We start from the raw sequence: 18,009 nt of genomic DNA on the forward strand, positions 1-18,009 counted from the left end.
AACGCAATTGTTAACTTCAATCTTTTTGTTATAACAACTTTTGATGAAATTGTTCAGCACACAAACTAGATTGAGTTAGAAGGAAATAATTTAAATGGAGTGGTGGCCCTGTAACCAATTAATCTTACATATTTTAGGTAAGCATATGTAGCGTAGGTTAGACTGGTAATTTAAATCTAATTTAAAATCATCAATTTTAAAACTAATTGATTCTGTTAAGTTAGCATAATGAGTGAACAATTTACAATTGATAGATCAAACATGCTTTTGATGTATTTTAACCCTTGTGCACTGTTTGAATTCTGGATACAGCGTAATTGGATTCAATACAATTGTCAAAAAATCTTTACTTATGTTTTAATGTGTGTTTTAAAGATTGAATTTATGTTACACCTCTACTCTTTTTCAAAGGGCATTCTGGACAAATTTACCCATTGGTCTCTGTCCATTATCATGACCTCCTTATCATCCCCATATAATTCATACTGTTTGACCTCATTACTCTGTCTCCTCTCCATCAATGAAGCTGGTGTGTGTGTGTGTGTGCATTCTGGCACAATATGGCTGCCGTCACATCATCCAGGTGGATGCTGCACATAGGTGGTGTTTGAGGAGATTCCCCCCCCCCCCCCCCTTCTATATGTAAAGCGCTTTGAGTGCAGTGAAAATCATATCTAGACTGAACATCACCTTAGAGATCACTGATGAATTTTCTTGTATTTTTGTTGAAGAGATTTGATGTATGAGATTTGTTTTTGTTTTGTTTTTTTACTTATAAAGGGTCCCAAATCATAAAGTCCTTGCAAATCTGGAGAAAACCGAAATAACTATTATTGAAATTAGTGATAATTCATCATAAATAAATGACAAATGATATAATTGTCGGTTACTCTTTATTTCGACAGTCACTTTAGACGTTCTCTTAAATATAAGTAACTTATCAACTACATGTCAACTAACTCTCATTAGAGTATTAGTATATTATAGTAGACTGTCAGTAGACTGTTAGGTTATGGTTAGGTGTTAGGCTTTGGGTTAGGAGAATAAGTTTACTTGTAGTTGCCAAGTTACTTACAGTCAGTTGAATGTCTGTTGGGGGACCAACAAAATAAATTAAGCTGACAGTCTACTAATACTCTAATGACAGTTAGTTGACATGTAGTTGAAAAGTTAATTATAGTTAGTAGAATGTCTAAAGTGGACTATCGAAATAAAGTGTTACCATATTGTCTCATTTGTTTGATTGGGTTCTCGGCTTACTTTTTGGACTGGAAATCTGGGCCCGTATTCATAAAGAATCTTAATGCAAAGAGTAGCTCTGACAAAATTCTAAGAAAATTCTTAGAAATGTGGACGTTTACACTTACAATTAAAGAAAAAAAATCAGAGTAAAGAAAAAAGTAATTCAAAGAGTATCCTAAAAGAATAATTCAAAGAGTAACCCTTAAAAGAGGTATTCAGGTCAAAATTGTTAGGAGTACGGACGAGGACTTTTAAGAGGCTAAAGAGTTTCTTTAGCAGAGGAAAAAATGGCAGAAAGATGAAGAGGGAGAAGAAATGTGTTGCAGACAATGGATGACACTGAGTTAATAAGACGTTATAGATTGACTCCTGGCCCGAATGTTCCTTTAAGGATGACCTTGTGTTCATCCACTAACTGGGCTAACAGTAAAACACTGTTCCTCTGTCCAGTCGGGCTTTCTCGTCCTTCTTAGTTTTGATTCCATGTTTGTTACATTAAAACCAACATTCAAACCACCATTTAATAGACATGCCAGCTGTCAGTGCAATTGGAAAGAGTGGAATAATTTGTTTCATTCTAAGCCAATCAAATACCTTATAGGAAATTAACAGCATGGTAAATAAAAAAGGATTTATATACACTTATTTAATGTGTGTGTGTGAGAGAGAGAGAATGGTAAAATAGGAAAATTTATGCAAGTAATTTCAAAGTGAAGTATCACTCTTTTTTCCCTTCTTGGACAACCAACCAATCAGTCTTTACAAGATTGTGTCATACATGATTTCAACGGGGTCAACCCCGCCTCCTCCCTAAGATGAAAGTTTTTGTCTTTTCCTTACTCAGAGTTGCTCTCAGATCGGTCCCGAATCGCTCTTAAGCTAAGACTCCAACATAAAAGTTTTTAAAGAGCCCCTATCATAGCATTTAAATTAAAATGTTCCTATTTTTGTTTTAGGAGTTCCCAAAAACAGTCTAACATGCATGCAAGGATAAAAAACACTTTATTTGTCTTATAATATGTATTTATTTTTAACTGATTTGCTCACCGACTCCCAAATGATTCATACAACGACTCATTTTTCCAAACCACTCCTTTGCGTGACGCTAATCGGTGGTGATTGGTCAGATGACGGACCCAGTCAGTTATTGTTTGTTAGCATAACACATATTGATAAAGCACTGCAGTACTACAAGACGATCTATTCTTTATGACAACTCCAATAACAGCGACAAACATTTCACATATTTAAAAAAAATTGACATTGGAGACCTAGAAGCTGCGCTGAGCGTAACTTGCGCACACACACACATACTTATTGCGCCTTCCCTCCTCGCGCCCGACGCTACAAAACCGTTCAAAACCCATAAAAGCAACAATTATTAATAATACTTACAGGTTGTGATTCATAGGAGGAAGCTGATCCATATACACTGGGTAAGTAAGTTACTGAGCCCTAGCTCCTTCAGGAACAACCGCTTGCGAATCCACATTTGAATTCATTTATGCTTTTGAACGAGTCGTAATTAAAAAGGATGAGAACTATACTGTTGTGGTATCGTTGCAAATATGAACTCTAACCACCGATTCTTCACATGCTCGCCCCTTTGTAAATGAAAACAAAGTGGCTGAACTATCTTTGCATTGTAGAACACAGCGTCTTCTCGACATGATGCTATGATGAAGTATTTGAATGTGTTGACTTCAAGTTTACACTTCCGTCTGCGCGCGCAGTAACTGGGCGCGGCCAATGACCTCTCTACGTCACGATGTAACAGCTAATGACTCTTTTCAAAAACAATTCATTTCATAGACTCAGAGAGTCGACTCTCACTTTTGAAAGAAAGTAACTTTATATACGGTGCACTTTCGGTTATAAATCTTTGCAGGATGTTTTCATTCCCTTAGAGCTATATTCCACACCATATGAATAGTCATTTAAAAAAATCCATGATAGGGGCTCTTTAAACTAAATTAAGAGTTTTCTGAGAGGATTGTTTGAATCTTTATGAATATGGGCCCTGATGTTTTGGGTCATATTTATACAGAAATATAGATAAGCTAAAGGGTTCACAAACATTCAAGCACCACTGTGTAGTTTATCAACTATAACAATTCCTGTCAAAGGACTATAAAACGAGCACATACTCTCGTTTGTGCTCGTTATCATTTGTGTTTTGGAATTTCAAATGTTACTCATTCTTGATGTTGAACTGTCCGTTGCATTTCTCGTTTGTAAGTTGTTATATGAACAAATACAGCATAATAAACATTTCTTAAAGGAAACAAGTATGCTAGGCTAGGTATGTGTAACAGTGCTTCATTGGCATACTTATTATTTTGCTTCACTTCAAAGAACAAAACAGTTTATTTTATCAAAATTAACACATTTTCTCAAAGTGGGTCTAAAGCCATCATGTACTGACATTTTAGGGACTGAACGTGTTTAGGGACAAAAAGAGAATCATTTTAAAGCAATTATGAAGTTAAGTAAAAATGTAATGTCTATGGCTTTCTACAAATTAGCAGTTATTGTGCTTCTTGATCTCACTTGCTTTCATGAGCGCTTTAATGGCTCTTGCCCTCATTTCCAGCTCCAGTAATTCCAGCTGTTGAGCAGACGGCTGCTCTGTTGGAGCTGCCGGAGCATTTTCTATCGTGGCTGATTTATCCAGTGATTCGGTCCTCAAATCTTTGCTGGGTTCAGAGGACGTCAGAGCCAGAATTTCACTGACGCTTCTATCAATGTCCTGCTGAAGCACCATTTTCGGCTCAGCTGACTGCATGACTGGGGCGAGAGGCAGAGTTTCATCTCTGATCACGGATTCTTCAGCTTTGATGACTTTATGACCCTCAATGTCACTGTCGTCAATTTCTGCATTGATGCTGAGAACATCACTGTCTTCTCCAGAACCCGCACCTAAGATACACACAAATGCACACTCACTAAAACTTTCAGAAATAAGTTTAAAATCAATAATAGTGCTGCACAATATCAGAAAAAAATGACATTGCGATATTTAGTTTTTCTGCTATATTGCGATATGAAAACTGTTTCACCAGATGAATTTCATCAGATCAAGTCTGCAGTGTTATTTTAAATTTGATTAATATATTTCTGTATCTGAATATTGTTATAGTCTTCGGCGTATAAATGAAAAAAATGTTAATCAAACAAAATCACATTTTTAAAGGTGCCATATGGAATAATTGAGGTAAAAATATCCAAAAAATGAGCTACACACATCAAAAGAATGAGAAGAAATAAGTGCAATGATGTCATTAAAAAACTGACAAGTTATAGTGCTGCCAAGATATAACCTAAATTAGCATGTTAAATTATTAGCCCCGACCCGGCAGGTGTCGTAATACCAGTTTCGGCCATGGGAGGCGGTATGCGGGCGGGCAACCTTACCACCAGCCAAACTGCAGTAACCACGAGTAAGTCGCGCCGGCTTGTGTGTACTTGAACAAACTTGAACCTGATGTCATGTCGTGATGTCGTGTGGAAATACAGCCCACTACTAAATTTCAGTTCAGGGATGAGTTAAATAAATGATTGGTCGATATTATGCATGAGGAATACATTTTGGTAAGTTGTAACATATCTTTCAACAGTGTTTGTGTTCTTTTACCATTAGAGATGATCGGTTCACATGCGCTAGGGATCTGTCGTCTAACATTTACAAGCGCCAAAACTGCATTTATTGTTTGAATTGCGTAATAAAATGAACAGAATCTGAGAGCTGAGATCGGTCTCTGTGTCCTTTTCTGTGCATGACAAAATGGATGTGGCATGAGAGTGTGTGAAAAGTTGTGTGTCTCACGGTGAATTTGTGAGAGTTGGCAGCTCTGAAAGGCGCTAGCTTGGTCCACATCAGGGAATGCTGTCTGTCAAATTAATTCAAACTAATGATAAAAAATGTAACATGAGCAAAACGAATACCATAAATTAAAAATGCCTGGGCTTTCATTTTCCCATATCGTCGAAATGCACCGGCTTGTCTATGAGACGGCCTTAATAATTTAGTATTGAGATGTTGTTCATTTAGTCTCTAATCTCTGAAAATCTCCAAATGATCCACGTGAAACTGCGGTCTTCCAACCTTTTACTATTAGTTTTACTGACTAATATGCGCGTGGGAGACCCGCTCGCCCGTGTTGTTTGAAGACATGAGTGCGCGCGGCCGCGGAGGTATTTTTCTGGAGGTATCCTACCCCCATCTGGTATGGAATATGGTGTATGATTTGATTTTTTATCCCAGAGGGCACCTTTAAAGATTAATTATAAAGGACTCATTTAGACAGTATATTAACCTGCTGTCACTTTAAGTGCTAATGCACTGACCCAATATAATTAGAAACCGGATGCATATTTCTCAATTGCTTATGTAAGCCATAAGCGACTGAGTTTATGAGGATACTCGAAGACAGACATTTTGATTTAATTTAGCATGTATTTGTCCATTCAAACACAAATAGACGAGAAAGAGAATGGAATTCTATGTTTGCGTGCTGTGTGTGCACAGAAAACAGTTCTCTTTCGCATCTTTGTGTGCTCGGATAGGTTAAAATCGCTTGAATTTTTAAACTGGCATGCCCTAAAACATGTGCTGATGATAAACGTTCACTCTATTATGGTTAAACTTGCAATTCATTTGAGAATCACATGCGGTTTCGAATCATGGTGCCTGGACTTTACGGATCACGTATCAACTACGATCCCTATGGACATTGCACATGCTGTGATGCGTAGGGTTGGGTATCGTTTGAATTTGAACGATTCTGATTCCGATTCCGATCCCTGGTTTCGATTCCGGTTCCTAACGATTCTCGATTCCGATTCTTTTAAGAGGCAGGGTCAAAAAAAGTTTAGCTAACCTTGCTAACCAACGGTCTTTCTGAAGGAAATAATCCTTTTGTCACAAATTTTGCATTTTGCCGAGATTTCGTTATTTTTAGTAAAGTGAAGCCACACTTTGGACCGCTGACGTAAGCTACTCATGTTCGACTCGCGCGGTTATGCCAACACTTCCGGTAGACGCTTCTTCGTTGGTGTTGTTCAGCGTTTTCTTCTTCTGCTCGGCAGACTGTGAATATCGAAACTAGGAATCGAAATTTGAACTTTTGAACTATGGAATGCCAAAGCTGACTTAATTAAAAATAAATATATACATAAATAAAAATACGAAGAAATGTAAAAAAGCAAAAATACAAAAATAAATACATAAATAAATATACGAAGAAATGTAAAAAAAGTACAAATAAATGAGTATTTATAGTTTTATTTCCATATTTATGTATAATTGTATTTTTTCACACATTTATTTATTTATTTCTACATTTATTCATTTATTTATTTCCACTTTTATTTATTTCCACATTCATTTATGTATTTATGTTTTTATGTCTACATTTATTTATTTTCACATTTATTTATTTCCACATTTAATTATTTCCACATTTATTTATTCCAACATTTCTTTCTCCGTATGTTAATGAGGGGGGCGTGTTTTAACTCAGACGTAAGCAATCGAGCTCAGAGTGGCAGTGCTGAAGCTTTGAGGCCACAGTGACACCTTGTGGTGTTTGACCAAACGAAACGCAAGAGCTGTGCAGGCAATATCACATTTAAGTCATTTGTATCACCCTAAAGGTAGCCTTTAACCCTTAAAGACCTATATGGCCGCCGCCGGCTAAAATAGCCTTTAACTGTAGCCTATGTAGGGTAGGCTATATAAGGTAAACTATAGCGCACATGAACAGAAACTGTCTTCAACGGGTCTGATAGCAGATACTTGGACAATGGACATGAAAGTGTGTGAAAGTATATCCACTATTAATAACATGCGGTGAATAGCTGATAGCTTGCGTTTGGCTTGGGTTTATTGTCGATAAGACTTGCACACCAGCGCAGAACGCGGAGAGAAACCAGCGCACATTTCACTGACTCCTACGCAAGCATACTGATCAGTTTGAAACGCGACTCAGTGGTTTACAGTCGCGTTTCCTCATTTTGTATGCATAACAGGTGACAATTCAAATGTTTAAAACGCAATCAACATGGATGCTGCTCTTAGATAGCTACTGATCTACTGATAAAGTCATACATTTTGAATTATTCTTAAATCAAACAAAAGGGGCTCATGTAAACGCAGTGAGCTACATCTCACGCCATGGAGCACAGAAGAATCATATGCCCATTCAAACAGCACCGGTCGTGCCCATGGTCCTGGTGATATTTCCCCCTATAATTGATATTATATCTCCCCAAACCTTATTAAATAGGTAGGCTTAGCTACATCATCATATATGTCAAGTTCTTAATATTAATCGATAAACTACTCAGTTATTATAATAATAAGGCACTAGAGACCTGCGCGGGACACAATTTTCAGACCCGCTCCCGCCCGCTCCCGCAGTGTTCAGTCCCGCTCCCTCCCGCTCCCGCAAAGATTTGTCATTTTTAGTCCCGCTCCCGCCCGCATCTGTGATATAATGTCCCGCTCCCGCCCGCACTTTCTGACGAAAGGTCTTGGCCCTGGGGAAAAAAAATGCGTGCTCACAAAATTCCTTACCAATACTTGGTAACATATTTATTGGTAAGCCTGCATAATCAACCATACAAAACATTAAAGGGTAACTAAACCCCTGGTCAGAGCCTGACTCCACCCACTAGCAATATTTGAAAAATGCTGAAAAAATGGGCAGACCCCAGCGGGGCTAGGGGGCGTGCACCTGAGACCCGCCGTGAGTGACAGCTGCTGTCAGACTCTAAAATAGAGCGAGACTGGAGTGACTCAAGTAGCTGCCTTTGCAACAGAGCGGCCATTTGAAGTCGAGGACTTTTCTCCCTCACCTTCACCTTCACCTGAAGTGGATGAGGGTGAATTGTATGTAGACACAGGGCCAAATCCATTCGAGCTGCTGGCTCAAACTGCGGTCTTAACTCCCGCATCGCGACCGGCATCTGATGAGTTATGTCGTCGAGTTGATCTCAATAGCGCACGCTGGCATATATTCATATTGATATTATGCCGCTATATGAAAAAATCCAGCAAAATGCACCGGCTCGTTTGTCGACCCCAGAGGATTAACTTTATCCTAACCATAAATTGTGATTAAAATATCCATGATCACTCACATCAAGACGCCGCTGCGGTGGAGGAGTCCATGCAGGACGAGCAGTGTTTGGCACTGCGTGTGGAGAAGCCCATGTCCACCTCTATTCCGTTACTATCCTGATCACTGTACTAAACACTGATAAATCTATGCTAACTTGAAGCTATCCTAACTGTACTATGCTACTAGCTAACAATACTCTATCTCTGTGAGCTCGCACCAAGGGTGTGACAGAGTGCGTCTGAGAGTTCGCTACGTCAGCAAGTACCCCTGCTGCAGGAGCTTTCCGTTTAACCTGAAGAGGGCAGCACTCAGACGTTTTTACACCATATATTTGAAAATCAAAACACTTTATACTCAATTGTCAAAAAATGTACTCGAATCAATGAACAGCATTTATGAAGCTCCATTCTTACAGATCATTAACTAAAAAAAGTTGTTTTGGTGTTTAGTTACCCTTTAAACAGGCATCAGTAACGAACGCCAACAAAGATAACATTAATCGGCCGAAATTCCATTAGGCTTAACATGTAACAAAAAAAATATATATATATATTCGATTAGGTAATATTATTATCTATCTAATATATATAATTCGATAATGCTCCTGTCACATTATAGGCTAGCCATGAAACATTGCGACTAAAAAACTATTTGGGCTTTGAGCCGCTCAGTGCAGGTGTTAAACTGAAAATAGCCTGTGTGCCTACCTTTTAATTTTAATAATAATAATATAATAATATGAATATGAATAGAATAATATGAATAATAAGAAGAAGAAGAAGAAGAAAAAAAAACTCAGCAGGTCACTACCAGCATGTCTAAATGAAAATGATCAAAATAAAGGTAAAAGAAGCAGATAATGTTCCTGTCACATGTTCCTGTGAACTAAAACATTGTGACTAAAAAACTATGTGGGCTTTGAGCCGCTCAGTGCAGGTGTTAAAATGAAATAGCCTGTGTGCCTACCACAAGTACTTTAGAGAAGTAACGTAACTTACATCTGAAGCGCTTAGGCCTCTATCTGAAGCACTAGAGGCGCTCTGTTCCTCGTCCATGCTGTCTATTTTGAACTTGAACTAGCTTTCGAATTCAAACACGGAGCAGCGGGAAGGAATTGTCTCTAAACAAGTGTGCGACTGTGCGTGAGATTATGCCCCGCCCTACCCGACAATATTCACAAGTTTAGGCTGCTTAAAACGTTTTTATTGCTGCCAATCAGAATCTCCCTCACAACTACAAATTATGTACGCTACTTTAATCATTTATATATTTTATTTTACACTCATATTTAATTTGCGGGAGTGCAGCGCATCATCCGTCACGACCGCACCCGCAAGTGCACCTCATCATCCCGCCCGCTCCCGCATTGACCTTTCAAAATTTCTCCCGCGCCGCACTGTTTTGCGTCGCGACCCGCGGGAGTCCCGCGGGGGTGCAGACCTCTATAAGGCACTATGACTGTTATCAGTAAAATAAAATGATCAAAAGTCAATAAGTCATTAAAAGTCAAAATCTTAATACAGATTGCATGGCGTGAGATGCGAGGCTCACTCGATTACATGCCCCATGATTGTTTAATTTAAGAATAATTCAAAATTGGTGCCTTGTGATTAATCAGTGTCTAAGAGAGCAGCATCTAGCACACAAAACGTGACTCAATGCGCGGTTTACATTCGCGTTTCCTTACGCAGTTATGCATACAAAATAAGGAAACGAATGTAAACTGCGTTTTGAGTTGCGTTTTGTGCGAAACAAAAGCCAAACAAAGCCCTATCCACCGCATTTACATTGTTATAGTGAATACTTTCACGCGCTTTCATGTCCAAGTATCTGCTATCAGACCCGTTGAAGTGCAGTTTCTGTTCATGTGTGCTATGTGTTTTAATATAGCCTACCCTACATAGGCAGTTAGGGTGATAAACATGACTTAAAATGTGATATTGCCTGCACCACAAGGTGTCACTGTGGCCGACAAAGCTTCAGCACTGCCATTCTGAGGTCGATTGCTGATGTCTGTGTTAAAACACGCCCCCCTCATTAGAATACGGAGGAAGAAATGTTGGAATAAATAAATGTGGAAATAATTAAATGTGGAAATAAATAAATGTGAAAATAAATAAATGTAGACATAAAAACATAAATACATAAATGAATGTGGAAATAAATAAAAGTGGAAATAAATAAATGAATAAATGTAGAAATAAATAAATAAATGTGTGAAAAAATACAATTATACATAAATATGGAAATAAAAGTATAAATACTCATTTATTTGTACTTTTTTACATTTCTTTGTATATTTATTTATGTATTTATTTTTGTATTTTTGCTTTTTTTACATTTCTTCGTATATTTATTTATGTATATATTTATTTTTAATTAAGTCAGCTTTGGCATTCCATATTGAACGATACCGGGAAAAACGAAAAGTCAGTCTCGGTTCCAATCGATACTCGATTCTCGATACCCAACCCTAGTGATGCGCTGTTGATGCATGCATTATGCACTGTTGGGTAGTCACTGATTACAAGTAATCTGGGTTACATAATCACATTCCAAAAATTAAGTCCTTGTAATTAGATTATATAATACTCAAAATCAGACTACAGTTAAGTTTCTATTGATTACATTGTTCTCACAATGACAGTAAATTATTCATAATTCATTGATTCTACAACTTTGTTATTTTGAACTTTCCTTTCAATTAAACCCTACTGCTGCTTATATATGATTCAGGTCTTCCAGGTTTGTGGAATTGCAAACAGATCAGTCACAAGTCATGTGCCTATCACTGAAAGCTGAGATCCACACAGCATTTGATCACTGCATTTGCAGATTTTTTTTGTAAGCGTTTTATTTTGATATTTTTTATTTTAAAATTCTTTTTTATGATTTAATTAAGCAACTTTCTATTAGCTTTTCATTAAACTCACAAACCCCATAGTTCCATCATGAACTCCAGTCTGGGAGACCCTGATGTAATGTAAAATTTAATATACTTCATTTGTTAAAAGCAGCACTGGATTGTAACTGCGATGCTGACCTGGCGATCTTGTGATGAACTTGTAAGTAAATCTCTTATTTGTAAACTTGTTTGCGTACTATGTTGTATGTTGCTGCGCTGGCTTGTGGTATGTCATTTTTTACGGTGCTGTTCATTCATCCGTTGTTGATAATTAGACCAGTTCAATAATTCCCACACGTCTAGCTAGCTTTCGATTACCAGAGCTGTAAGCAAACTTCCTAACAAACAGTCGTTTCTCTTAGTCTTGTTGTTTTTTTTCGTTATGTTTTATTGCCGAGCTTGCCACAAGAGCTAGTCAGCTGAACTCAGGTGTTGTGATGTGTATTTATCACGTAACTTTAGTCCTATGTCTGATTCGGATTTCTTATGGCGTGCGTAAGTTACTGTTATATAAATTTTACCTGACTAACAGTGCACTTCCCGACTGTAACTTTACTTCAAATTGTTTTGATTATGAATCAATTAAATCTTGACGCTGTTGATATTGATTCTTGCGAATATCATGAGGACATAGTCAATATCTCATAATTATTAGGACTTATATAAGCCTAGAGGTTGTAAATAATTGTACACAATTTGCTATTATGATAAATTGTAATAATCATGTCTAATGAAATCATAACGGCCAATGTTATGAAATAATGCGACGTACATTAAACTTTATTGATGTCATCTGACATTTTGTAATGTTTACATTACAATCAAAAAACATAAATAAAATTATACAGTAGTCCAAACACTATAGGCTATTTACTTCTGATTCATGTAAATGAATCAAAGAAAATGTAAAGAAAATGAATGTAAAGAAATCATGTAAAAACGTTATAAGCCAGCAAACGCGATAGGCAACTTTATTATTAAAAAGCAGTCTAACACTTGACAGTAGTTCAGTAGATATGCAGTAACAGGGGAATACCGGTTATTTGCGACAGTGCAAGTACACCACAGAGGCTCTAGAGGTCACTGTTTTACAAAAAAATCTGAGATTGCATGGTGTGGCTTTAACGTACAGATATAACGATATGCAGTTTTATTTTAAGTTCACAGGGCTCCAGACTCAAATTTGAGGGCAGCACCACCTCAAATGAGAACTCGCACTGAGTTCTACAAAAAAATAAAAAAATAAATAAAAAATAAAAATCTGGTAGCCCTGGGGCTGACAATAAATCACTAAACTTAATTTAGGGTGTAGATGAAATTAACTTTAGTTATTATCATTCATAATTTTCTTAATATTAATTAAAAAACAAAAGGAGTGAAAAAATGTATATTAAAGGGCACCTATTATGAAAAATTCACCTTTACATGGTGTTTGAACATAAATATGTGTTGGCAGTGTGTGAGCAAAACCACCCTAGAATGATAAAAATCCACCCAGTGGTTTTTTTACAATCTCAATAAATCATAAGCACTGTCTCAGAACGAGCTGTTCTAAGATTCAGCGCTTTGTGACGTAGAATTGAGCAAGGGGTTTGATTGACAGAGTGGTTGTGGCATAGACCCCGCCCTCGGTGATCTGTACACCATCCTCCATTGTTTCAACGACAGCCGGTAATGTCTCTTCGAAACATTAGTACATAGTAAGTGAATACATAGTGTATACATAAGTGAATACATAGTAGTTTTCACTTATTTCTGACATCAGAGCCACTGAAAACACAGTGGCTGTATTGTATTTTGGAAGTTTAAGTGGCGCCTTTCCTTCGTAAATAAGTTTGAGCGAATAATTTTCTGACTGACTGTTTTGTGAACGAGGGTCAATTCAAAGCATGTCTTGCTTCAAAGTTAATCCTCAAGTGTGGATCATCGTCTACTGTTTGCGATCCACTGACACCTCCAGTAACAGTAAGTGTATTTTATGATTTTTGAGCAAATAGTCATTTCAGTCGATGTCAGCCAATTCAACAACAAATGCGTCTAAAGTCGTTGTCGTCGTAGGATGTCTGTGTCTAACCACACGTTTATAAATATATATATTTTTAAAGATATTGTAATAAAAACTGCATATATGTTCTTGTTCTGTAAGTTAGACATCTTCTCACATTTGCCACAAAAGCACCTGTATGACAAGTAACGTAAACATGACGCAACAGGTCCCTCGCATAAATGTAATTTTGCTTGTACGTAGCAAACTTTATCACAGTATGTGTTTGTAGTTTCAAAAAATTGCGGCAACATTAGTGTTTGTGTGTGTCTGTGTGTGTGTTTTGCACATCCATAATTGCAAAGGGGACGCGATTACAACTCTACAGGCCCGTCGCCAAGGCGACTCGCCGTGCCCACCCACTCAAAAGCATTTTAGATATTTATGTTGATAATAACCGTCAAGTAAAGCTTAGTCGTTTCCGCAGAACTTATCTTACAGGAACGGTAAGCTCTACAACGGTAAGAATGTATAACACATTATCTTCAGAAATGATTTAGAAATTCATTATTCAACACATTATTAGACAGAACGTACCTTGAAATATAATTGTCTTCATAAATGACTGTTAAAACATCCCAAAAACAGCACCCAAACCTTGCAAAGACCTACCTCATTAATTATACACATTCAACAGCCAATGTCAAGTCTCCAGCAGCAGACCTTTCAATTTGCTATTTTTGTGTTAGTATTTTTATTTCTTCAAATTACAATATGCAGTTTGTATGCAAGTATAAATAAATCATAAAACTGTGCAATTCATTTAGTTAAGCATACAGTATTGTTTATACGTAATTCGTTTGCGCAGCTGCACACTGCGCAGTGCATGCAATCCGAGAATCAAATTCTGGCGGTTTTGTAGAAAAGCTTATGCTAAGAAGTAGTTTAAAGTTTCGTCGTTGACAAAGACGACTTTGACCAACAACAACGTGCGTGGAGATGACTCTGGAGCTAATGAGATGGTAGGAATGGAGAATTTGTCTTCTACATTGTTAAATTTTTATTGCAGTATTTTATGCATTGCTTTTATTATTGCTGTATTGTTGGTGGAAACCAGGTGCTTTTGTGACTCATGTTTATGAAGTGTAGAGTCATAAATCAAATTGGTTTTGGCGTAGTCTTACTTTGGACTGTGATGAACGAAATGATATTACGTTGATTGTGCCTATTACTCAAGAAAGCCACTAGATGGCACTGTGTTGTGTATGTGACGAACTATGCAGATTAACAAAAATTATAGGCTATTAGTTAAATGTGGAAATGTTTGTTTTTTCTGGCGACGGCCCGGCTGAATGACATTCATAACAGCGGGTCTCTCACTCTCAGCCCTTCTGCTTACACTGACTGCCATAGGTATCAAGTTAAGCCCTCATCCAAAGGCAGGGCGGGGATATGCAGCTCATTTGCATTTAAGGCCCTACACTTCATTTGCAAAACAGGCCCTAAATTTCAAATACATTCTGGGGACACCCGAGACCAATATTATATCTTGTAAAAAGGGGCATAATAGGTGCCCTTTTAAAAATGAGCTGTTTTGGTGTATACAACCTTAAATGCAAATGAGCTGCATATCCCTGTCCTGCCTTTGGATGAGGGCGTAACTTGATGCCTATGGCAGTCGGTAAGCAGAAGGGCTGAGAGAGTGAGAGAAACCGCTGTTTTGAATGTCATTCAGCGTACGTTTGAATCAGAATATATAAATAGTACGAAGAGACTCCGGCAGAATAAACACAAATGAGAATAGACCAGTACGTCTCGGTATGGTTATTTGATACCTTTATGTACTTATAGAGTTGTTATCGGGTCCCCTTTGCAATTATGGATGTTTCAGTTTCAGTTTCAGTTTAGTTTATTGTCATTGTTATCCAAAGGACAGCAACGAAATTGTGTTCGGAGCATACAACAATCGTACATGGTATTTTAAAGTGCACTAATAAATAAATAATAATAAATATCCCCTGTGTAGACATGGCCCATCAAAGTATATATAATAATAGTAATAGCAGCAAAACAGTTTACAAACAAGAGACAACCAGAAACATAGAATATGATCAGAGGTGGGTATGGATGAGGTTAATGCAGCAATGCAAAGTCCAGTTCAAGATATTCCACAGAGCATGATTTACTGTCCACGGTAGGAGGGGGGGAGGGGGGGAAGGGGGGGGGGCGTAAGGAAATATCATCGTTAAGCAGGACGGATATGGTTATGGTTATGGTTGATGCAGCAATGCAAAGTCCAGTTCACAGTTATTTTAAACATGAGATATTGTTTACTGTCCATTGGAAGGAGGGGGGTGGGTGGGGAGTTGTAGGGAGATAGAAGGAAGGACATCATTAAGCAGCCTTACTGCGTAAGGATACAGGCTGTTAGCCAGTCTGGATTTCCTGGCACCAATAGACCTGTACCTTCTTCCTGACGGCAGCAGATGGAACAGGTGATGGGCCGGGTGATCCTGGTCCTGCAGGATTTTCTTCACTCTCTTCAAACAACGGCTATCATAGATGTTACTGATATTCGGGAGAGTGGTCCCAATGATTTTCCCAGCTATATTTACCACTCGTTGGAGTGCCTGCTGATGGGCCTTAGTGCAGCTGGAATACCACACTAAGAATCCATATGTCAAAACACTGCTGATGGCACAGTTGTAGAAGTTGACCATAAGCTGTTTAGGGATCCTGGCATTCCTCAGTTGCCTCAGATAGTAAAGGCGTTGCTGAGCCTTTCCTATCACGGAGGTGATGTTGGTTCCCCAAGACAGGTCCTCAGTCACCGTTACTCCCAGAAATTTGAAAAATGGCACCCTCTCCACCACTTCATTGCCAATAAAGAGAGGAGAGTGATTGGGTCTACATTTGCGGTAATCCACGATGATCTCCTTAGTCTTTTTAATGTTCAAAGACAGGTTATTCTTGACACACCATGACGCTAGATGTTGCACTTCAGTCCGATAATCCGCCTCATTGTTGTTGTTAATGAGTCCCAGCACTGTTGTATCATCTGCAAATTTAACAATGAGGTTGGAGCAGAGAGAAGCAGAGCAGTCATGTGTGAAAAGAGTATAGAGCAGAGGGCTAAGCACACATCCTTGGGGGGCCCCGGTGTTGATTGATAGGGTGGGGGACAAGTGCTTGCCTACTCTAACCCTCTGTGTTCGATCTGTCAGAAAGTCCACAATCCAATTGCACAGCGAGTTGTCGAAGCCAAGGTGGTGCAGTTTGGCTCGGAGTTTAAACGGCCGGATTGTATTAAAGGCAGAGCTAAAGTCAACAAAGAGGAGTCTTGCGTAGGTGTTCTTGTGCTCAAGATGTTCCAGTAACATGTGGAGCACAATGGCAATGGCATCCTCAGTCGACCGATTCCGCCTATATGCAAATTGGTGTGGATCAAGTGATGATGGTATTGCACTTTTAATGTGAGTAATGACCAGCCTCTCAAGACACTTAGCAGGAATGGAAGTGAGTGCTACCGGTCTATAGTCATTTAAAAGACTGGCATTTGACTGCTTGGGTACTGGGACTATTGTGGCTGCTTTAAAGCAGGCAGGAACCCATGAAGTGGACAGCGAAGTGTTATAAATTTCAGTGAAGACGTCAGTTAACTCCGCAGCACAGTCTCTCAGCACACGGCCCAGCACACCGTCTGGTCCGGCTGCCTTCCTGATGTTAATGTTGCAGAGAGCCTGTCTTACTTCATGGTTGCTCAGGACTGGTGCACGGTCAGTAGACGGGAGGGGGGGCAGCACTGGGTCAGTGTTTTCCCTGTCATAACGGGCATAAAAGAGATTAAAATCCTCAGCTGAGATATGATCAGCAGAGGGAGATGTTGATTTACTCTTATAATCCGTGATGGCTCTAATGCCCTCCCAAACCTGCCTGGGATTTGCAGAGTTATCAAAACAGGCTTCAATACGCCTCCGGTGTTGTTGTTTGGCAGTGTTGATTCCTTTCCTTAATGCAGCCCTGGCTTTGCTGTATAAATCATGATCTTTAGAACCCAACGCTCTATTTCTAGCCCGGATCAGTTGTTCAACTTCGTGTGTGATCCAAGGTTTCCTGTTGAGATACACACGGAAATGTTTCCAAGATGTAACATTGTCCACACAGAAGTTAATGTAACAAAGGACAGTGGAGGTGTATTCATCCAGTGACTCACGAGTGTCCCTACCCTGCCCCTTGAAAACATCCCAATCTGTGTGGTGGAAACAGTCCTGTAACATAGGCATAGCGTCCTCTGAGAACATTCTCACTGTCTTGGTTGTGATCCTAGTGCTCTTGATCTTGGGTGTGTACCGTGAGTGTAGCAGCAGAGAGAGATGGTCTGACAGACCCAGGTGGGGGTAGGCCTGGGCCCTGTATGCTTCTGCTACATTAGTATACACCTGGTCCAGCGTTTTATCTCCCCTCGTAGCACATTTCACATTGCGATGGAATTTGTGAAGAACAGTTTTTAAGTCAGCATGATTAAAATCCCCAGCGGCGACAAAAACACTGTCCGGGTGTGCTACCAAGCTTTTATTTATGCTGTTGGAAACCCGTGCAAGCGCTAGCTTTGCATTAGCGTCCGGTGGAATGTAAACAGCACAGATATAAACAGCAGTAAATTCCCTCGGGAGATAAAACGGTCTGCACTTCAGCAGCATAAATTCCACCTCCGGACTGCATAGTCTGTCCATAACGGTGACATTTGTGCACCA

The 18,009-nt window shown here is 38.8% G+C and overlaps 1 protein-coding gene across 1 annotated transcript in view; it reads right to left on the reverse strand.

The window, feature by feature from the left end:
* Positions 1–3,590: 3,590 nt before the first annotated feature.
* caap1 (caspase activity and apoptosis inhibitor 1) overlaps positions 3,591–18,009 on the reverse strand; it is a 28,234-nt gene continuing 13,815 nt past the window's right edge. The window contains exon 6 of the mRNA XM_039652453.2: positions 3,591–4,161. Within this exon, the coding sequence (XP_039508387.1) occupies positions 3,764–4,161 (398 nt within the window). The 3' untranslated portion in view covers positions 3,591–3,763. The remainder of the gene's footprint in view (positions 4,162–18,009) is intronic.

This window comes from Pimephales promelas, chromosome 1, assembly GCF_988280905.1.
Source record: "Pimephales promelas chromosome 1, fPimPro1.hap1.1, whole genome shotgun sequence".
NCBI classification, from domain to species: domain Eukaryota; kingdom Metazoa; phylum Chordata; class Actinopteri; order Cypriniformes; family Leuciscidae; genus Pimephales; species Pimephales promelas.